The 23,569-nt window shown below is 34.5% G+C and overlaps 1 protein-coding gene across 8 annotated transcripts in view; it reads left to right on the forward strand.

Moving 5' to 3' along the window:
* Positions 1–23,317, forward strand: part of pum (pumilio) — a 344,999-nt gene extending 321,682 nt beyond the window's left edge. For all 8 annotated transcript variants that reach the window (XM_081769609.1, XM_081769610.1, XM_081769606.1 and 5 more), the window contains 5 exons: positions 1,440–1,689; positions 5,834–6,061; positions 8,066–8,228; positions 14,099–14,267; positions 17,790–23,317. In XM_081769609.1, coding sequence (XP_081625735.1) covers positions 1,440–1,689; positions 5,834–6,061; positions 8,066–8,228; positions 14,099–14,267; positions 17,790–18,033 — 1,054 coding nt within the window. In that variant the 3' untranslated portion in view covers positions 18,034–23,317. The remainder of the gene's footprint in view (positions 1–1,439; positions 1,690–5,833; positions 6,062–8,065; positions 8,229–14,098; positions 14,268–17,789) is intronic.
* The last annotated feature ends 252 nt before the right edge of the window (positions 23,318–23,569 follow it).

The raw sequence follows: 23,569 nt of genomic DNA on the forward strand, positions 1-23,569 counted from the left end.
TGTTCGTTAATTTTGTATAATTAAACGAACTCTTTCTTTCTTATACACTAATCAACTCTTGTTACAATATTAGTGCAGTCACTAACGCTCTCGCCTTCGGTGCGAGCGGTCCCGGGTTCGATTCCCGGTGGGACACTCGGTCGAAAACGTATAAAAGCTTTTTCAGGCTAGCTATCGTGAATGAGGTTTTCCTGCGTTTTCTTCATTCACACCAGACAAATGTCGGGGTAGTACCTCACTTACAGGTCCTAGGCCCACTTCTTTCCTTCCCCGGATAGTGTGCTCGCCTCCCTCATGCATGGCGGGCTAAATGGCCACAGATGCCGAAAGCCCAGAAATCTAAATCCGAAATCCTAAAATCCTACAGCATTAGACTATACCCTGTAGGCCATAACCCCCTCTCTCTTGCAAGTTAATTACTGCAAATGATTATTCCTATTAATGGAGACCGATCATCTTTCTAAGACAATAAAAAATATTTTTTCTCCAAGGGAAGCTCAGCAAACAAACATTATTGGAACGCTATTATCAGCATAGCTATATATCTGTTCTTTTAATGTAAGAATATCGGTTTATAAGAGAGGAAACGAGAAGTGTGTGGCTTTTTTTACCCTGCCAGCATTTGCCATTCCAACATTGTCAGAACCCCGACTGTCAAAAGAAGAAAAATAAACAATGCGACTGTTCAATAAAATGTAAATTACAATAACACGTGTATTTTTTACCTCACTAATATAAGAATTGTAATTAAGTGTTAAAATACGGCGTATTATCGTGAAATTTATAATTTACTATTTAGACATATTTAGATACACTATACCTCCCTGTGAGGGGGCTGATGGTAGAAGACGGAATACCAACATTCACCTGTACTTCAGCTCGGGGGGGGGGGAGTTCTTTTCCCTATCAGGTTATGTGGAACAGATTATAGATAACACGTATGGGTAAAATGCGTAGACAAACTAAGTCATAGATTCTCAGTACAAGTTTTAAGAAAATGTAGATGTATATTCTAGGGTTACACGACTGAACAGTCCAATCTCTAGCCTGCAAATTGCAGGACACGCTCTAATCATAAATTCATGCGTGAAAATCTAGCTAGCCTTTAGCGTTTCTGATCAGAAATATACAAGAAACATATATTTTCAGCTCTGTATAGAAGATAATTAATCAAGGATTGAACTGAAAATACCTCCATACAAAATTTAGGAGTATAATTAGATCATATGTATTTATTATTATTTATAGTACTTGAAAATAATAATAAAGTAACGTAGGAATAATACCGTAGAGTTTCTATAATGTTCGTAAGTAGGATGTGTCTTGAATGCCTTCGAGCAAACAATACAAAATGGTATCACATTTACGTGATTTTAATTTTTTGACAGTGTGAAGTGAATGTGTCCAAGTTTCAAATATGGAATTCTTATTAATTTCAGAAATAATCGATATCCAAATCTTCAGTTAAGGGATCTGTCAAACCATATAGTGGAATTTTCTCAGGATCAACATGGTTCACGGTTTATTCAGCAGAAGCTTGAGAGAGCAACTACTTCGGAAAAGCAGATGGTGTTCTCTGAGATTCTCGCAGCTGCTTACAGTCTCATGACGGATGTTTTTGGCAACTATGTAATTCAGAAGTTTTTTGAGTTCGGAACACCGGAACAAAAGACCACTTTGGCACAAAAGGTTAGTTGTATTTGAACTAGTTAATATGTGGTTTATACAGAAAAAAAAATTAAGCACTTTTTAAGTAGCGTTTCAAAAAAACCTATATAATTGAATAAATCATACTTGCATTCATAATTAACGTAGAAAATCTTAGTAGTAGATAAAATCAACATGCTATCAGTCAAATTTTCGTTCTAAGGACACTGTCAAGACTATAAAAAGCTGAGGGATAAAATGGGATTAACTCTGAGAGATGATATAGGAAAATGAAGAATTGATACTTTTATGATCTGAAGGTTGTAAATTGTGATTATATTATCTGTATTCTAAATAGTATGTGACAGGTAATCAGGACAGAGCGTTCAGCATCATATTATATCTTACCTTAATTGGCTATTCTCTTACATAATTGACTTTATTCTCTACACACCATTTATCATAATTATTTGTGATCAATGATCTTATACATATATTCGTACAACTATAGGTTATATAGGTATGTGCATACTTCAGTAGGATTTTCTGCCAACAAAGTACTTACATAGTCTTGACACACACACAGTCATAGTCTTTAGACACACAGTGGGGTATTGTAAAGTTTTAATTATCATAGTTAAAAAATCAGGATACATGGGTTGTTGCGATTTGTAGTTGTTAACCCCTCTCTGTGTAGTCAACATCCAGATTTATACATTTCTCCCGGCTTTCTTTCACTTTACGAATACCTTCATTATGGAAGTCTGCAGTGTGCTTTAAGCCACTTTTCCACCTCAGGACTGACGTCATCTGTGCTACTAAAATGGCGATCACGCAATTGGGAATAAGAAAAAGTCACTGGGTACGAGGTCGGGAGAATATGAATGAGCTGGTGCATTGTCAGCTAGAAGAAGAACGTCTTTTTCGAGAATATGCTGTGGCGTTTCATTTTCAGAGCATAGCGCAATTTGTCCAGGAGATTGCTGTAGTACCTCCCAGTGACGTTTTGTCCTTTTGCAAGATAATCTGTGAGGGTTACCCCATGAGAATTCTAAAAAACATGATTCACCCCCTGACTTTTGCACCTTTGCCTTTTTGGGGGGATGGGCATGCCCCCATTTCATGTTTATGGTTTTGATCTCCGTATCATACTGACATAACGTTTCATCCATGGTTACCGTCATAATCGTTTGGATCGTTACACGTCTGTTTTCGAGGGTTAAACACACTACATTCTTCACAGTGGCCTCATCGTGTCATGATGGCCTTCCAGGGGGTCGTCTGTGAGGGACATATGACAAGTTTGGAATTGTCTTTTCCACTTTACAGTGGTGTCATAAGCTAGACAATCATCGCCATACAAAGCTTTCATTTCGTCATGAATTTGTCTAGCTGGAACTTGATCACACTGCGAGCCTCAATCTTACCCATCTTGCACTTCGATCACTTTTGGCACACCTTGTAAAAAAAAGTAACAGTCATTAAGAGCTAATTTCCTTATTATCATGCACATAAGAACCAAACATAACACTGACAAAATTTCATCATTATATCTTAATAACTTTCTGGTGATAATTAAAACTTTACAATACCCCCTCGTAGTATGCTATCCAGTCGATAATTCTATTTTATCCCTCGCTTGTTTATGATTTGACAGTAATGTCTTGGACTCAAACTATTTTAGCTTAGTGTATCAGACTTGTTCTATTGAGTGACAGAGTAGGTCAAAAAAAAAAAAAAAAAAAAAAAACCACTTGAAAACATTGCACGGAGTTCAGTTCTTGGTCGAATAATAATTTGTAGAAGATCTTGTGAATATCATTAAGTTGCATACTTTTTCTAAAATCATGAAATAACATCATTTAGTGCACACAACTCGTAATAGAGACAATAGAGCGCTTCCAGTGAGGTTAGTGATGGCAAAAAAAACCGGGAAATATTTTTCCCCTGGGTTTAAACCCAGGTTTTATCTTACCTAGACATACGACATGGGGAAGAAATAACAATCTTTCGGAATATAATAATAAGAGTACAGTTCTCATAAATTTTAAATTTTGTGAAAATTAAGAAAATTTCAAAGGACTTATCACTTAAGATACCTCTGAAAACACAACAGACAAAAATAGCCTATGGACGTATCATGTGTCCGAGTCAAGTCAAACTAAGTATCACCGAAAACATCCTAAGCCAAATACATTTTGTGTGAAATAAGAGAATACCAAGTATGCTAATAATAGTATATTGTTCGTAAAGTTTGTAAATGCGTATTGATTGACGACGTCTATTGTAACATAAAGCTGCTTAATAACTAATGATTATGAGGGCTAGCTACAGACCTTCGACCACAAATATAACTAATTTCGGGTAGATTGGGAAGATGGTGATTGGCTGCCCATAACTTCTCTCTAGGTCAATTAAAATTACGTTGATTTTAGAAATATGGAAGTATTTAGGTTTCTTCTCCTAATATGAATACATTATATTTTTTCATGTTAGAAAAATAAATCTTTGCTGAACATCCGATTATGGGAATTAGCTTAGGTTAGCTAGTGAAATGCAACTTACGTAATCTTTCAAAAAAAGTCAAGAAAACTTATCTACCACATGTATAAAACTAAAAAAATGTATGAGGGGCAAAGTATTAGTAAATCACATTTATCACCTCATATATGAGTGTATTTTATCATTCTTGAGCAAAGTAACCCAACTTTAACTTGAAGTCAGTAATATGTAAGTAAGTAGTGCCAGTTTTCTTTACCCTTCCGTAAACTTCGATTCTGAAAACTTTTTTGTACAGACAAAATGTGTGCTTATCGTTTCTTCTTCAGTCATGCTATCCATAAAAGAACGAATCTTGTGCTGTCTTGACTTCGCACGTTTATCTTCTCACTAAGGTATGATTGGAAATTGTACTTGTTCTTGGGAATTGAGTCTTTAGTCTGAGTCTAATTCAGTTAACTGTGGTGATGCAGTTCCAGTAAAACTATACGTTGACAGTGTACTAGAACCTAGAGATTGGTGTAAATTTGGTGACGTAGTATCTGTCCCTTGGTTTTGAATAGGCTACTAAATAAAGACGTACGCTTCCGGGTTGTTTGGAGGAGCTTTTCCTTTACGTCTTGTAAACATCTGTAGCATTTAATATGTGGGCTTACATTTTCTGCATATTTGCAATTCTGTAGGTTTTTTCTCTCCAGAATTTACATTGTACCGATTTATTTCCTTTCTGTGGGTACGCTTTCTAAATATCACTTTTATACCTTCGAGCTAAACGTTTATCAAACACGAGCAATATACTGACTAAGTAGCCTGACAAACTTACACCTCTACATAAATGAATGATGTTTGCAATGCCACCAGATTAAAAGGAGTTAAGTGAATAAAATTGCCCTAGGTTACACTGGTAGATTCTGAAAATTAAAATCAATAAACATCAACTAAAAATAACAGATTTTTGGTTTATTAATAAAAACACATTTTGGGGTGGGAAAATACGATTTAAAAAATATATATATTTAAACTCAAAATATATTTCCCCTCCCATTGGGTTTATCCCCCATCGCCCAATAAGTGAGGTTGGATTTATTTTGTAATGAGAGTTAAAATTGCAGACTCTATTCAGGCCATTATACTGATTCAGTGTAAAAACTTCTACTCATGCAATAGCATCATACTTCTTAGCGATGACGATCATGTAGTAAAAGTTGAAACAGCAAGCTCAGTTGAAGTGCAGAACAACAACATAACGAGCGATATAGAAACATTAAACCTTTCGAGACATTTGTGCTTTGTAAATATATTGTCGAATTTTACAGTGTAACGTAGTTTCTTCCTCATAATGTTATTAAAGAAGCTGGAAGTCAAATAAATGCTCTCCATCACTTCAGTTACCAGTCAGAACAAGCCATTTAAAGACTTTTAGAAATATTCAAATGGTACTTCATTCCCATGTGTCATACAGAATATAAAGCAGGTTATCAGGGTTGTTGAATTCATTTCTTACTTGCTGATATAGAAAATAGTGCAGAATGTAAACCCTGTTTATTTCTCATGCCCTGCAGTGACAATTTTTATTTATTTATTTTATGTAAGTTTGGAATGTGGTGAATCCTGCCTCCTCAGATTCTTACACTACTAGTTTTACTTACATAATGCAGAATAAATAACAAGATTATTTCTTTTCTAGGTTCGAGGTCATGTTTTGCAGTTGGCTTTACAAATGTATGGTTGCAGGGTAATTCAGAAAGCTCTGGAGTCTATTTCACCTGAACAACAGCAAGAAATTGTAAGGGAGTTAGATGGACATGTGCTTAAATGTGTAAAGGATCAAAATGGAAATCATGTTGTACAAAAATGTATAGAGTGCGTCGACCCTCATGCACTTCAATTTATCATCAATGCATTTCAAGGACAGGTAAGTTGGAGAATACATTCATGTTTTAGTATAGCATGTATTGGAGTCACTGTTTTAATGATGACTGTTTCCTATTCTAATAATTTTGCTGTAAAAGAAAGAGCTGAAAACAATTAACTTCAATATTTGTTGGATATAATAGTTCTAAAATAATTTAAAATGAATATATGCACTCTTTCTCCCTTTAGATAATGTAGTTATGCCACAGCGGTGGAGAAAATTTGAATGGTGCTCTCATGTAGACTAGTGTATGATAGGCAAAATTTAGAGATCACACATTGCACCTTTATCTAGTTGGCTTATAACACTGCTAAGTACCATAGGAATCGTATTTTTAGAAGAAAGATAAATAAAATGGCCCAGTAGTATAACATTGAACTTCAGTATTTCAACAGTTACTTAGTAGAAGAGAAAATGCAGTATCTCGTTTGCCTTCAAATTAGGAAATACCGTTCTGTGGTATAATTTAACTTCAAGAACTGATCTTCATAAACAATCGAGAGTGATGTAGTATTAAGCTGATGTTTAAAAAAAATAAGGGCTAAAAAGGAATTACTGACAAGTCTCGCCACACTGCATATGAACACATGCAGACATTGTTATTACCAACAGTTTAGTGGAATAACAGCTGTTTATCACAGAGTTCATGCATTGTTTTCATACAGACGCAACTGTGAAACGTTGGTGTGAAATCGGGCCACGCAAAAGCTGTTTTCGAAGTCTAATAGCATACATGGATAAAAATTGAGGTGGTAGCGTTTTCACAAGGCCGTTGAACGTCAATGATTCAGCACATGCAGGTTGGGGGCCGAGGTGGCTCAGTGGTAGAGCCTTCACCTCCGGTGCCTGGAGTCCTTGGTTCGATCCCAGCTCGCGCCAAGTGAACTTTATGGTGAACCCAACACCGTGTGCGGGGTTTTTCTCGGGGTTCTCCCACTTCATTCTACCATTCATATCTCACAGTCTACTTTAGCCTAGCATGCATAAGCGTGGAAGATTTTCACCGCATGCAGGGTGTCGTTCTGGATGCGCAGTTGATTCATCCTCTTCTGGTGATAAATCTGCTTTACATCGCAAGGACGTTAGCTATACTAGTAGCACAAATATACAAAACAATGTTAAATGTGTTTCACTATGTGTGGTACCACAAATCGCGGTGGCTATCATATCAGCTTACACAGAGTTTCAAAACTGGAGACGCTGCTTTGCCGGACCGACTCAATGCCATAAACAAAACCTAAGCGCGATTATGTGAGCCAAAATTGAGACTACAATCCAGAGAATGACAACCCATCGTTTCCCGGCCCATGAGAAACGCACAAGAACCCTGGAATCTGAAAGTCATACTTTGAGTGACGTATATAACGTGCTTATTGTATTGTCTAGAACATAGTAATATTTTTGTGAGGAATCGTTGGCTGTTTCAAGCACATCCACCCATTATGGTGCGTGATTCTGGCTGTTATCACAACGCTGTTCTTGTGGGCGACGTAGTCCAATGCGGAAATGGGAGATCCTTACTCATACAGGTCCCTGTGACGCTCTATTCTGAACACATCAATAAACGTTATATTGTGTCCAGCGTGTTACAGCAGTGTAACAGCTGGTTATAAATGTGACTGGGAGATAATATTGGAGGAATGTAAACTGTTGTACTTTCTATAATAGTGTTTGTATTCTGTGAATGTGTTGCCACGACTTACTTTCCAACTCCTCCCCCCCTCCCATGTGTGTGTGAGAGAGAGGGGGGGGATAGATGTATAATGTTGAAACAGTTCGTTTTCGTTTGATCGATATTTTATATCGATCAAAAAGTAGTTATGTAATTCAAAACATTACGGATATTATCTAGGTATGCATACTTAAACATGCGCAAGAGAAAGATCTATCATGAGATTGATTTAAAAGTTTCGTTAGGTATTTTTTAAATACAAACATTCGTCTATGTTTTCTGATGTTCGTTTAGTTCAAATATTAATCTGAAATCTTGGGTTGTTTCAACAGGTGTTTGCCCTATCAACTCATCCGTATGGATGTCGTGTCATTCAGCGTATTTTGGAACACTGTACACCGGAACAAACAGCGCCTATTTTAGAAGAACTTCACCAGCACACTGAGCAACTCATCCAAGACCAGTATGGCAATTACGTAATACAGCATGTTTTGGGTAAGTATGATTTAATCCAGCGTTTCCCAACCTTTTTCAACTTGTGGCACACTACAGGTGTAACTTGAATTATCGCGGCACACACATGCAGATATTATTATTATTTGTAAATATAAAATACCGGGGTATTTTTTTTCTGTGATTACTGATATCCTTTTCAGAGAGAAGAAAGCTTGATTCTTGGTTTTCCCCCGTGGTAAATCATTATGCATATTTTTCATTCTAATTTAAAAATAGAAAACAATTACAATGAAATATAGGACTCAGGTTTTTAAAAATATACTTTCGAAAACTATCCAGTCTTTCACTAAGAAGGAAGATCACTAAATAACCAACGAACAAACAAATCTCTTGCATTTTTAAAACACAAATGTAGGTAATTTGGATGCATGTTCGCTTTGTCGAAGGGATTGAATGATATTTTAAAATTTCAAGTTACAAAATAGTCTGAAACAATAAAGAAGCAATAATTGTGATAACAATGATAAGAAATACTTTTTAAACATTAAAAATATACAGAACAGTAACAGGGTATGAAACTTAAAATTGTAGATTCACAGTAGAGGTTCATAGTAATGTGAAATACAAATATACATTTCTCCCAATGTCTTGCAATTTGATTGCAATAGAATTAATAGTTTTGTTTAAATTTCCTCGCGGCGCACCGGTTGGGAAACGCTGATTTAATCTAACAACGATCATACTGACTTAATACAAAATTTGATTCATTTTTTCTAAATGAAAAATTATGTATAAGTAGTTGTTAATTTAGCATTCTCGGCTCGTAACTGAATGCTTCTGTGACCATCAATTTCTATAACAAAATAAGTCACTAGAATAAGTCGTCATAATTAAATATTTTCTCGACACGATTAGATTACTACCCACTCATTGAGCAACCTTTTGTATTAGCCTTCAACTAATCAGTCGCTCGCTCTCTTATCTCCACTATTCTTATCATCTGCTACTACCGGTGCTTTGAGTTTTTTTTTTTTTTTTTTTTTTTTTCTTCGCAGAATAGTCTCAGGTCTTGTCACGTGAACTTTGAATTGTTGTAACTCGAGAATGAAATTTGAGGCGAGTGCGGATTGTGCATGAAGGAGATGTGATTCTTTGTATTTTACTGAGGAATTAAAGTACGCCACATAAGTAAGGACACAGTGAGAAGAGGAAGAATGGCGTTAGTTGTAAAATAAAAATAATGAGTATTTCTTTGCCCGGAAACGTGTCCAGAATCCAGTGCGACGGGAATCTTTTCTAGTTCGACATGGCACGTTCTAAAATATCGAAGAGAGTGATGGGTTTAGAGTCAAATCGAATTATGTATGGTTGAGTTATATAGCATTTTATGATGTCACCGTAAAAACCTAGTTTCTGTGAATTTCTTGCCAGCTAGCAAAGCCATGGGTACCAAATTGCACTAAACATGATGCTTAACGGATGGTTGTACATTATAGCAGGAAACAATGAAAATAGTGGAATAAACTTTTATTCGGAAAGCGAGAAAAAGACTTATTATCTCCTATACAACGTCATTCTACGTAGAGTTTGGCTAAATGGCTATTTTCAAAGGTTTGAATGTTTCCTGTACACATTGTGTGAGGATATATGTGCGCGCAATTGAATTACTGCCAATAATATTATGATGATGTCAATGGACGTAGTCGATATGTACCCGTCCATCCCGTTGCAATTTGTTTTTGAATCACATACATCATCTTGTACAGTAAGAATCTTAATGCTTTCAAATTAAATGAAATATTCAGAATGTTTCATTGAATGTTGAATGTTGCTTATATTATAAAAATGTTTCTATCAAATTTAAGGTCTAGCTATGGGAAAACCCATTATCACCTTTGTTGGTTAATTTGGTATTTCATTCGATTAAAACTAATATTCAGAAAGAACAGGTATCTAGATACGGTACGCTATTATAGATATCTAATCGACGTACTTTCCTTGTACAGGGATAATTCACAGCTCAAGTTTTTATTGAATAAATAGAATTATATCTATAGTAATTTGCGATTTACAGTTGAGAATGAAAAGCAAGTTAGGCTTACTTATTTAAATCTCAATAAGAGAAGACATAATAACTTCATTACTAGTGTCCACCACAAGCCTACAGCCGGCACACAGTCCATACATTATAAATCGCTCATTCTGCAAGTACCAAAGAAAATATTTGGAAGAATTTCTTTTCGCATCTATCTGACTTACCTCTCTGAAAACATTTTTATACACAGAGATTGACTATTTGTTGAAACTAGTTAGTATGAGTGGGTAATCAATGTGTCCTTATTAATTTCTATAACCAGGTTAAAAGTGACTTGCGTTTCGATAGACCTGAAACCGACATGAATAACACAAAATGGGTGGGATTACCTATTGTTTCCAAATTGGCAACTGCAGTGAATAGGACGTATACAGTATACGATTTCCACATAGCTTTGAAACCTTCCAAAACCTTACAAAAGAATATTACCCGATTTAAGAGTTACTAGACGGATCCGAGTGAAGAATCGAGAATTTATGAAATTCAGTTGCCATGAGACTTGTTACAAAGGTAGAACCGAAAGAAGTGTCAAGGAGCATGTTAAGGATTCAGAAGCGGTAAACCTGCTGACATGCGTGTTGAAAGCTCTAAAAGTCAATACAAGATAGAAGATTCAAAAATTTTATTGGGGACAAAAAATGAAGTAGAGAAACTCATATTTGAAAATTTATTTATTCATTTAACAAAATCAAAAATCTAAGTAAGGGATTGTTAAGTGATCAATGGGAAGTAGTAATTACAAATTTCGCACAGCATTGACATAACAAAAATACCAGCATGAATTAACCAGGCAACCTTCCACTAAAGAATAAACCAGCGCACAAATCATCTCTGTCATATTGCAACTTGCATCACCACAATTTGACGTGTAATCCTTGAATTTGACATTGTTCCAGCACCCTCCTCCTTGGTAAGTCCGTTCCATTTTATTTTTATTCCCTGATACCTTTTATTTTTCTTCTTCCTGTTTTTATCCTCCGTGTCCAAGACTCCAGAGGAGAATCGAAAGTTCAGAACAAGTATTATTCAGGAATTACAGAAATTTGTAAGTAGAATTATAGAATTCCTGAGAGTGGCTTTAAATTGTAGTAATACATAACTACACACTAACGTGGTTGGCAACATTTGCATACTTCTATATCAGCAAATACCCGAATTGTCCGTCCACACATTGTTCTGTGATGAATGATTTGTTGCATCTTTTGATACAATAACCCTTTTGCCCTGTTCACAGGCCTAATGGCTAGCTCGCGTACTTGAGATGCGCGGGGTCCCGGGTTCAATTATTGGTGGGAAAGTATTAAAGGCAATACCATGGTGCAGATTTCACTTTAAACTGTAGATATACATTTCATATTGTAAGCCTCTTTGCTGGAAAGGAACGTCGAACGAATACAGTAATCCCATTTGACATCTTCCAAAATGGACACGAAGGTCTGCACATATAGGGGCGCACTCAAAATGGTATCCACCGGTTCCATACCCCCTAAAACTTCATAACTCATTTAAATAACATACTTGTGTTTTGTCTGCACTAGAGCGCACTCCCAGGGATCCACTCGGTCCAGATTCCCTCGACTTTGTTCTCAAAGCTTCGGTTGAGAGGGTGTCAACTCGTGGGATGAGGCAGGGACTGTACTGGAAGGTATCACTTCACTTTCGACACCGATTTATACTGCCCTGACTTGAGTCTGCTAAAATTCAGCTTTGACTTGGCGAGACAGTATTGCTAATTAACACATAATACAAATAACTGTGATTTAAAAAATATATATATATATAAATAATGTAGACATTTGTCACGCATAGTCTAGTGTAGTTTGGTGCTCTCACTGTTACAGACACAAGAAAAAAGTTCAGGTGACCTGACTTCTTGCACACACTGTATTATGTTCAGAACATTTTATGGATCTTTTTTTAAATTCTAAATTTGTTCAGTGACCCATAAGTAAGTTTTTCTTTCGTGCAAAGGCATCTTTTCGTCATTTCTGTCCTTGCTCTTATGTCACGCTTACAAAAATTTTTAGTAATGATGGTATTTATGTAACAAAAGTTAATTACCCGCTCCGTTTCTTTCCTTCCACTTCTATCATAATTAACTAACTTCCTTATTTTCAGTTATTATTAAATATTTATTTTTATCGCATATTCTGGACGTATTTTTATTTCTGAATAATAGCACAAACTTTTGATACACTTGTTAATGAGATCATTTTATGATCGAAACAGGGTTCAAATTCGAACTCTTTATTTATCTTCACGTACGTACATTCTAATTATTGGTCTTTTAGTACTGGAAACCGAATCTTGCCTAAGCCAAATTCCAGCAGGTAGTCGACATGGTGCAGTCTGCAGCAAAAAAACTGCAACATGAGCATGTAAGTTTATTGTAAATTACGACTAACAGCGCAGGGAATCAACATAACGTCTAAGTGACACGAATCACACCAGGAGAATCCTCGGCGTCCTCCTCTGCACATTTATTTTGGAGCAAAAGACTTCGTCGTTTCACAATAAACTTGCATGCTCGTGTTGTAGGTTTTTTGCTGCGTACTGTACATACAAATGTTAAAATCGTAAAGTATAGGCTAAAACCGTTCTGGAAAGAATTAATAAAGAAAAATAGAAGTTAATTTAAACCTGTTCTTAAACCTTTTTAGAACTGTATATACGTAAAATATTTTTTTCAATCTCAGGTGCGCTGGAAGTAAACGAATTCTTTTACAATAAAATTTTGGACGGAGGAATATGAATCGAAGTCAATATTACACAAAAATTTTGTAAACCGCTGGATTGAGGAGAGTCTTAGATGTGAGAAATTTCAAATCTCAGGCATTTACATCCACGTTAATGAACAATTTTTCTGTCCATCTTCCAGAATTGTTTATTTTGTGTGTTCCAAATATTTGCAGTTACCGGGCGAAGAAAGAGCCTTTTGCTAGTGTTAATCTATTATCCTGTATTAATAAATATTCATGAGTTGAGGGAATATAATTTAACAGTTGCCAAATTGAATGTAACAAATTTCAAATTAATATCTAGATGTCAGAGTGAAAGAATTGCCAGATCTATCGCGGTTTTTACATAACCTACACAGTAAAACGTAAAGTCGTGTAGACACTCTGTATTGTGTTGAGTATCACTTATGAAAATCTGAAGAAAGAATTGAGGATGAGGAAATTAGTTCTAAAATGGAGTTAAAAAAGATCAAATTTTATTTTCGAAAAGAGATATGCGGCAACACACTGCTTCATTAGTATTGAAATCCACGGAATGTTGGTTGTTTAAAGTTATTTGGGTTTGTAATTACAGCCCAATGTAGGGTCTATTCTAAATCTCTTTGTGTTTACGTCTGAGAAAGGGGATGTTGATCCTGCTTGATATCGCATTCTGGGAATACAGATAATTAAGGGGAAAAGCTCCTATTCATGTCATGGTAAAGTTGCTCATAGCTTCTTTCAAGATCCCTACGTGTTTCTGACAGCGTATCATCGACACTGATTAACATTACTTATAAACACATTGGCAATTCTGTTTTGTAGCTTTCTGTTTATGTATTGAAATGAAATGCTTGTGTATCTTTGACGTCACGATAAGTAAGCTGAGAGTTAATAACTGATAGTGTAGTCATTAGCGATGATTAATCCATGTCGAGTTTGTTTATATTTTTATTTTAAAACAGGTCACGTTTTCATTATAGATACTGAGAATTACTCGTTAAAATGACGTTTTCTTTCTGTGTGTATAGACCGTTAAACGGTACGTGCATTTAGCTGTTTGGTCTTTATATTCTGATATTTGTGTTGTTTTATAGAACATGGCAAGCCGGAGGACAAATCACAGATCATTTCAGTGGTGAGGGGAAAAGTCTTGCAGCTGTCACAGCATAAGTTCGCATCCAACGTTGTAGAGAAGTGCGTCACTCATGCCACAAGAAGTGAAAGAGCAGTGCTTATCGAAGAAATATGCAGCTTCAATGACAAGTAAGAATAATTCTATTTTTTATTCTGGTAATCAGTTTTTCGTTGAATTCTACACTGCAGTTCCATTTATTAACTTAATAAATAATAGTAGTGAGGTATACATGTCTCATTCTTAAATGTCAAATCACACTAGTTTTGGAGCGTTAGTTTGAATGCGAAATTCTGTTGTTTGTCTCACCATATAAATTTATCTACAGTAACCAGTCTGTTACACGTTTTTCTGGCTATTTAAATATTTGAGGGGGGAAAAAACTCCGTTTGGTTATCAGTGACATGCACTTGCAGATACAGCGCTTTTATTTTAAATATTAGAAAAGTACAACATTACATTACTTTTCAACATATTCAGCATTCAAATTTAAGGCACTTGTCATAACGTTTTATAAGGTGTAAAATTCTCCTGAAAACAGTCTGGGTATGAAGCTACCCGCTATCAGCATTGTGAAGCGCATTGTCATTGTAGAATCGGTGCGACGTAAGCCAGTTTCATGTGCCTGAAAGGTGGTAGTCACTCGGCGCGAAATCGCGACTATAAAGAGGGTGATCAAAATCATCCCACTGAAACTGTTCCAAAAGGTTTTGATTATATCCAGCGGTGTGCGGGCGAGCATCATCATTCAGTTTGGTTTGTAAACGCCACAAAGTTCGCGATGAATCACAGCTACCAAAAGATTTTTCGCACTCAGAAATAATGTTGTGAAGGTCTAAAGAAAGAAAATTTTGGGTTTTAAAAAGTGTTTACTTTTTCCCCAAGCTTGGGGGGGGGGGGGGGAATGAAAATTTGGGAAAATTGAAATTTTCGAAAATTTTACTACATTATGCTTTTAAAATATTTTATTCTATTAGAATAAGGAAAATTTGTAGCAACAAATATATGTGCACCACTTATTTAAAGTTAACATCGTGATAGGATGGAGTTATGGCTACAAAACATACTAAAATATAATCCTAGTTAGATTAATTAATATTGGTGGATTTAAATTAAGCAATTTTATAAAGTTTTCGCTTTATGGCAGGGAAATGTGAAAATAACGAGGCGAGAACCATTTCAGTTAATACCGTTATGTTAAAATCAAATATAGATTTTATGGAGTACGCATTTTCCTTGTGCTGTGTAAAATTTCCGGAAATTTTGAACCCATTAAAGAAAATCTTTTCGGAAATATTGGCAAAAACCGAAAACTACAATTTAAAAACTACTACTTCGCCTGATGTTAAAACTTATTTGCTGTAACGTGTCATCAACATATATACAATGTATTTCGCTAACAGGAAAATTACTGAAAGCAACAGGTTTTAATTTTACTTTTTAGTTTTCTGATTTCTAGTAAAATTCCTCTTTATTAATTGTATATTTTTCGAACAGCACAAAACGAGAGAGGATCTTATTTACACACACTGCACAAGTGAGTAAATTTGAGCAACAAATTGAAATATGTTGAGAAGTTGAATATGTGAAACTTCCATTCGTTATTAGTAAAGACTGGCAGAATACCCGTTTCTCGCACGGAGAGAATATGTTTCATTTTGGACATAAAGGGCACCAAAACTGTCACCAATGAACTTAGGGACTCCAAAAACTATGACTTTGACACTAGTACCGGTCATTTTCAATTACTTTTACATGTCACCCTCCCTCTTTAGCAGTACTAATTGGGGCTGGATTTTGATTTAAACGGCATTGGCAGTGTCACTGTTCACCTCAGCGACCCCGAAAACTGGATTTGACACTAATATCGGCCATTTTATATCTGTCCCTCCTCCAATGTGCGGGAATGAATTTGGATCTAAATAGCATGAAAAGTGTCACTTTTCATCTCAGTGACCCCGAAAACTATGGACTAGACAGTAATATCGGTCATTTTTGATCTTTTATATATCTTCTTTCCCACTACCTCTAGGTTGCAGTGCTGAATTTGAATTTAAGCGGCTTCGGAAATGTCACTGTTCGTCTGAGCAATTCCGAAAACTACGGATTCGACACTATTTTCGGCCATTTTTAGTATATATATATATATATATATATATATATATATATATATATATATATATATATATATATATATATATATATATCCCCTTCCTCCAAGTTGCACCTTCAAAGTGAAATGATGATAAATATTCCAGACCCGAACCTCATCTATGTTGAAAATTTTATCGAGATCGGTCTGGTGGTTCAAGAGTTAAGTCTCTTTCATCTTAGATAATTTGTCGCACTCGAAAACAGGTATTTGTACACATACAAAATTTTGTACATAAAAGTCTATATTAGAATACTAAATAATAGTTGTTATATGTTGTAGTGTATGAGTATTAGTGAAATTTGCCTACTGCTTTTTCTTTTTAAGAAGTAACTTGGTTAATATTAACAATTTCACCAGACCAAAGAGCACATTAAGAACTCAGTTTCACTCAAGAGCCCTATTTGTTGCAAGAGAAACGTTTCATGATGGTAGATGTGTATACAACTGTGAAAGTTACGTAATTAATACACAATGACGAATAAACAACTAAAAAGCACATAAAGGAAATGAGTACAGACTTAATTTTCAAGAATAATTGCAACAATTTTATTTTCGAATCTCCCTTTTTAAATATTCGCAATATTGTAATTTCTCCAATTTCACGCGTTGTTAAAAAACACTGTTCCATTACTAGTAAAATTAACCTATAACAAAGATTATTATTTTCACAATTTTTCCGGAAAGAAACCGGAAAAAATAGTTTCTTACCAACAGGTTCAAAATTTCCGGAAATTTTACAACACTACTCAGAAATCGTATTACCGCACCCACTTCACGTTTGGCGGGTTTTTCTATTAGAGCGTTCATTTTCAATTGTTATAGCAGACGAGTGAACTGCAACACCACCTTTTCCTTCCAATGCTCACTATATACTGAACGACTGTGCATAGCGCCACAGAACTGACATAGATCTCCTGGCTATTTCTCGCACATGTGCAAACTTTTTAATCTTTGTATATTTTCAAAGATTACTGTAAACGCAGTGTTCTTTTAGGTGGATAAAGAAAGTAAGTACACTATCAATTTGGAAATTAATATAATGTGGTGTGCAGTGAATTTCAACTGCTTAAGCGTAACTCGTTTTCAGGGTTAAGAGGTAAGGGAAAATAGGTTTTTAAATATAAATACTAGAATAATATGAGTTTAAGATCAATTTCAACTCAACAAAAAGCAACATAATACTTCCATTCGCGTTATTCTTCATAGTGACAGTTAAAATAAATATTTGACAACACGTCCTTTCATTTCATTGTAGGTGTATTTCTAAACTTCACCGGCATCTTTTGTTCGTGTCGTCTTATAAAGTCATAGCAAGACTGGAAATTACAACTCGTGCTTTCTTGTGAGCTTGTGACGAGAAATAATTCGAGTAATGTATTCTATATTGATACTTCATATTTTATGTCATAAAAGTAATGAGATATCTTAGTTGATAGTCTGTATTAAGATCGGACCAAACAAGAATGTCTCATCAATATGTCCTATTTTTTATTTACAGCAACCCCAACAGTGCCTTACACGTGATGATGAAGGACCAGTATGCGAACTATGTGGTCCAAAAAATGATTGACGTTGCAGAACCTGCCCAGCGCAAGGTGTTGATGCACAAGATCCGTCCCCATCTGTCATCACTCCGCAAGTACACATATGGAAAGCACATCATTGCCAAATTGGAGAAATTTTTCATGAAAAGTGCAGGGGACCTAGGACCCATAGGTCCACCTACAAACGGAGGGCTATAATATTTGAGGGAAAAACACCAGTTCAGTAATATAGTGACGAAAGGGGGTCAGGTTTAGATCGCATGCTTTCGAGAAAGAATAAAAAATTAAAATAACGAGTAAGGTAACAATATGAATGGATCAAGTAATGTAGGAAGTAGCATGTTGACATAATGAATGATATAGTTTAAGCATTTGAAGCCCAATAACCCTGCCTCAAATTGTGATACAAGCCTCAGGAAGTAGCTGCTAAGAGAAATTTAAAAATAACACAAGGATAAAAATCTTGCATACAATAGGGTTTTATACATCTCAATTCTTTTTATGCTGATCTTACCGCAATTACTTTTTCTTTCAAATCAAATACTTAAATCCAAAGGTGTCTTGTCAACTTGAGCTAACAGTGAAAAGAGGCAATTTAAGCAGGGTAGTCCAATAAATTGAAGAAAAACAGTTTCTTTGGGTAATTAAGGTTAAATACTTCGGGTTAACATGTCATTCTGTAGAAGCACTATGAAAAAATGTAATTGTGTGTTTATGTATGTGGTAATTGAAAGGAAGGAGGTATGAGAGTCCTTGGAAGGATTAAAAGGACCAATATATTCCTATTTATTTCTCTCTCCCTACACTCTGCCAGCCCTCCCTGTTTTCATATCTTAAATGTGTTTGCTGAAGCTTTGTCAGGTGGCACAAAGGAAATTTTTCGCTTTGCTCAAATGCATCGCTCTAATCTATTGGAAAAAATTATTTTGATTCCATTCATGGGGTAAATTCCTTGTTGTCTGGTCTCTTAAGATCACTTTACGCAAATCTTGTAGGTTCGTAAGACTACAAAAAGTAAATGTAGCCCTTTTATATAGTATAGATATCTCCCTTTTTTGTTACTTATTTGTAAATGTAACCATCAAGAGACTGATATGCTTCATACATGTATGAAATACTAATAGCGAAGCAGTGAAGTGATTTTTTTTCCTCTAATGTACCAAGTTGTGTGTGTATATATATATATCATTGCAAGGTGCAATTCCCAGCAAAGACACTCAAAATAGAGTATATTAAAGAGACAACGGAAAGTAAATCATGATGATTGAAGAAACCAGAAAATTATTTGCTTCTGTAATAAACAGGTCACAAATTAATGAACGCGGGAGATAGATAAAATGTATATTCACGTATCTGTATGTTCTCGTTTCCTTTGCTTCGTAACATGACAATTAAATCACATTTACGTGTGCGTGTATAATATTTTAAGTGTCATTCATGGGTAGCGTGTCTTTGCGGGAGTGCTGATTTTTTTTTTTTTTTTTCAATTGTTGCCAATATATATATATTTTTTTTTCAATGGAGTTTTTAAAGTATCGATTACATAGTAAAGCGGCTTGGTTGTAGATTTAATTATTTAAAAGCTATTCGAACTGTAGTTAAGTGGAAAGCATATTTAAGAAAGAAACTGTACAGTGGAAAAACTATTTTTCTTATTGCATATGCAACGTAGGAAAAAAAAAATATTGTGTATGTAGAATTTAAACCTAAAAAAAGGGATCAGTTGGCGTACCATGCATTTATAAAGTAATTTTATCACTATGACATTGTCTCCCTTAGGACTATAAGGTTGATTTTTTAAATGAAAAACAAATTCATCTACATTGTAAGAACTCCATTAAAATGTTCATCAACTTTTCATATGTTGTACAGTATCCTGTCATTTTCTTTTTCGTTTTCATAGAAAGTCCATAGTTTGGGGTCGTACGTTTTCGTACAGTCTCAGGCTCCTCTGTGACCTGCTTTCGAATGCATCGGAGGTGGTCAGTCATACATTTCAGTGTTATGTGAAAGGAACACTTTCCTCCATACATTTCATTTCACGTAACATTGATAAAACAATTTTCTCCATTGACTAGGTCCACTGTGGTGATGTGTATTATATAAATAATGAAAAATTTGTTACTGTATGCATACACAGTAGCTTTCATGTAGAATTTGGGACCTCCCCCTTGTCAGCAATCCACACTTCTTCAACATTGCATGAAAATAAGCTCCTCTTCCCTACCCTTGTGTAATAAGAACCTTGTACAAAAAAAGGAACATACTAAAAAGAAAAAAAAAATGACCAAGAAAACACACGCTGCTGTGAATAGAAGTTTTGAGAAACAAACCTTTCTTTCTGTAGACATTTGTATAAGAAGCTGTAAAGTATTGTGTGGTTTGTTTCCGATGTGTAAAACCAATTTTGTACAGTAAATAATAAACCTGAAAATATTTATTTGTAAATTTTTGGTGAATTTTTGTATTGTAATTTCTGTTTCTACTAAAGGTGCAAATGTCCGCAAGTGACGAAGAACTGTTGATGTGTGTATTGTACATATTATATATACATATATAAATATATATATATATTAAGTGGTGGGATGTAGATATTAATACTGAAACAAAAGAAAATAGTGAGCACAATCATTGGATATGCACAAGAATTTACTTGTAGTATTTTTCCAAGACTGTACATCCTGTCTTTAAAAAAGTTTTATTCCAAATACACTTAAGTGTGGATTGCTTGCAAGAGCATCTTATATTTTCATAATATGTAATGTATCATAAAATGTACTTGTAGTTGTAATTTTCATATTTGCGTGTGTTTTTCTACAATGTAGCATATATACATATATAAATATATAAATATTATATATATATATATAAATAAATAAATAATCTTGTCAGATTCAATTGTTAAAAACTTAGAAGAAATAAGTAAAACATTAAAAAAAAAATACTGATCTCATGCTTTGGAAGATGTGGCAGGCAGTTTGAAAGGACAGCCCTTTGAAATAAAAGAAAATTGTGTGTGGTACTTCTAAATTTGAGATACATTAATATCTAAGCATGTTTTCCAAAATTCTAAAGCTATGAATTTTTTTTAACTAAAAGAAATTCTGCTGTGCCCCATCTAAGTCGCAGAGTATGTTGTGATTATGTACTAGCACGAGAGGGGAATACGGACGGAAAGAGTAATAACTTTTTTTTTTTCTGTTCGCATTAAATTTTTGATGTATGTAATGAATTTAGAAAGGGTTGTTCCCTTCTCTGCTTTTTCCAAAATGTTACAACTTGCTACTAGAAATTTACTTGAATGAGGAAGGCGATAACATTATAGGTCACTGTTGTGCGTTTTCTGTGCTGATGGCATTGTTCTGTTTTTGTGTGGCACTTTTCAAAATGTTTCCAATTTCTGGCTAACATCTGATATACCTAGGCTGTGAATGGCCAAAATATTGGTTTTAAAAAAGCTAGATGCATAATATAAATATGTATATTTAAAAAAGAAGAAAATTGTCCAAGGAAAGTTGACAAGACTGATGTAAGTAACATTTTGAACAAAGCATTTGTACTTTTTTGTGTTGCACAAGCTTAGAAAGAAAAAAAAAACTTAAAAAAAAGATAAGCCGTTTTTATTCCCCGCCCTATCCTCTTATTGCTATTTGATGTTGAGAAAAGAAAGTTCTGATCACACAATTATATACATATATATATGCATACCCTCCCGTACCGTGATACCTTCCCCTCCCAGTTGTTACATAGTTTAGGTTAGGTGGGCTGGAGTGGTCCTCGTAGATTTTTACCTATCAAAACTTGTAGCAGGTGTTGGATTGAACGACTTTTTTTTAAATAAGGAAAGAAAAAATATATATATATATGCTTGCACCACTTCCAGGGCAGCTGCTCTCTTGTACTGCTCTTGTAACAGTATGCGTGTTTAACAACAGCTTCTGCTGTAGCGACTTGATATGTTTAGTAAAGGAGAGTAGATTCAGTTATATATATATATCTATATTTATTTTTTAAATAACAAGTGAGCGAAGTTTGTTACAGACGTTATCAAAAAAATTTCAGTGTGTAATTGCATAATTTTATTTTCATTGTTAATTATTTTACTACATAATAATAATTGGAATAGATATTGATATTTCATTGAAATGTTACATATGTATTTAGTGTTAGAATGCTAACAAAATTCGCTGAACCGTTTCAGTTGTTTTCTTGTTTGTTTTAATTTTCGCTTCAGCAGAGGCACTGAATTGAATGGTATCACATCAGTAGCACTTTTATTATTATTGATATAAATATCAAAACTAAGGAAAGTTTTTTCCTGTAACAAACTCGATTCCAGCAATTTTTGTATTGTCTTCGTAGCTTGTATGTTGGTAACCCATTGTCAGTCTTGCTTTTTTTTTTCAGTAATGATTTTTAATAATTAACTTTTTATTTTTTGATAAATGAAAATTAGGACTTGACTAATTGCAACAAATATAAAGAAAAAATAAATAATAATGTCGCTAAGCCAAAAAGTGCTTGGATAAGAGGTTTCTGCATTATGTGAGGCATTTTTTTTTTCTTCAAGTGTCAAATCATGAAATATTTGTTCTTTTCTCATTTCATTTTGTTTTGCATAATACTAAATCGTGTCGTTCCTTTCTTCAAGACAGAAGATAATGCTCCTCTCCCTCTCGTACAATTTTGTTTTCGTATGTGGGCATCATTCTTATTGTGCGCCTGGATATTGTATGTATGGTTTCGTGTGTGTTGTCTTGCATACATTAGTTCCGATTATTTTTTTTTTTTTTAATTATTGTGTTACACACCTGTGGACATGCTTTAAGGACAAATATGTGTGTTTCTTTTTTTTCCTCAGATGCACTATCATCAAATTAGGTGTATATAGTGTTTAGAAAATGATCTTTTTTCCTTCATTTTGGCCAGTGTTTTCCATGCTATGAGGGAGGTTTACACTGGAGCCTAATTTATGATAATTAAGAAACTATTTAAACATTAATAAAAAGAAAGTAATCATTAAATATAATTTTTATGTATTAAAAATTAAATACAATTTTAACGTTTTCATTTTTTCACAAGCAAGTAAAGTTTTAGTCTGTTAACATACTTTTTAAAAAAGAAAAGATGAAAGAGGGGACAAATTGTGTTACTGGTATTATTTATATGTTTTGACTGAAACAGATGTTAGATGGCACTTACGCGGCTACTTTTTTTTGCGTAGTAGTATATATATATAGTCTATATATACATATATAAATTGTGTTAGCCTGTTTCCTAGTATTCTCCATTATATGCCTACTTTCTTGGAGCCAATGGTGTTACTGTGTCTCACGTCTCAAGAGCAGGAATAACTAATGGTTTCATTTCAAGCTATTTTGGGTTACCCCACGTTTATATATCTATGTAGAGAAAAAGTAAAACTTGTATATGGTGTACAAATGTAACAATTACTTGTGAGAATAAACTTTCTGTATGATAACTTGTTGTTTTCTTGTAGTTTTTGACTATATGAAACCCGTTTTAAAAAGTAGAAATTAATTGTTGGCAGTTCATTCCTCAGCCAAAGAATTACTGCTAATATGAAATCTTTACTACAGTGCGGAATTACTACTAAACTACCGAATAACTATCATTTTACGTGGGGAGTTCGTCGGTCCGAACGTAAAAATGCATTGCAAACAATTGGCCACATCAGTCCGGGTGTTTGCACGGACGACATAGAGGCGTAACA

Source organism: Thermobia domestica, chromosome 8, assembly GCF_964235325.1.
Source record: "Thermobia domestica chromosome 8, izTheDome1.hap1.1, whole genome shotgun sequence".
NCBI classification, from domain to species: Eukaryota; Metazoa; Arthropoda; class Insecta; order Zygentoma; family Lepismatidae; genus Thermobia; species Thermobia domestica.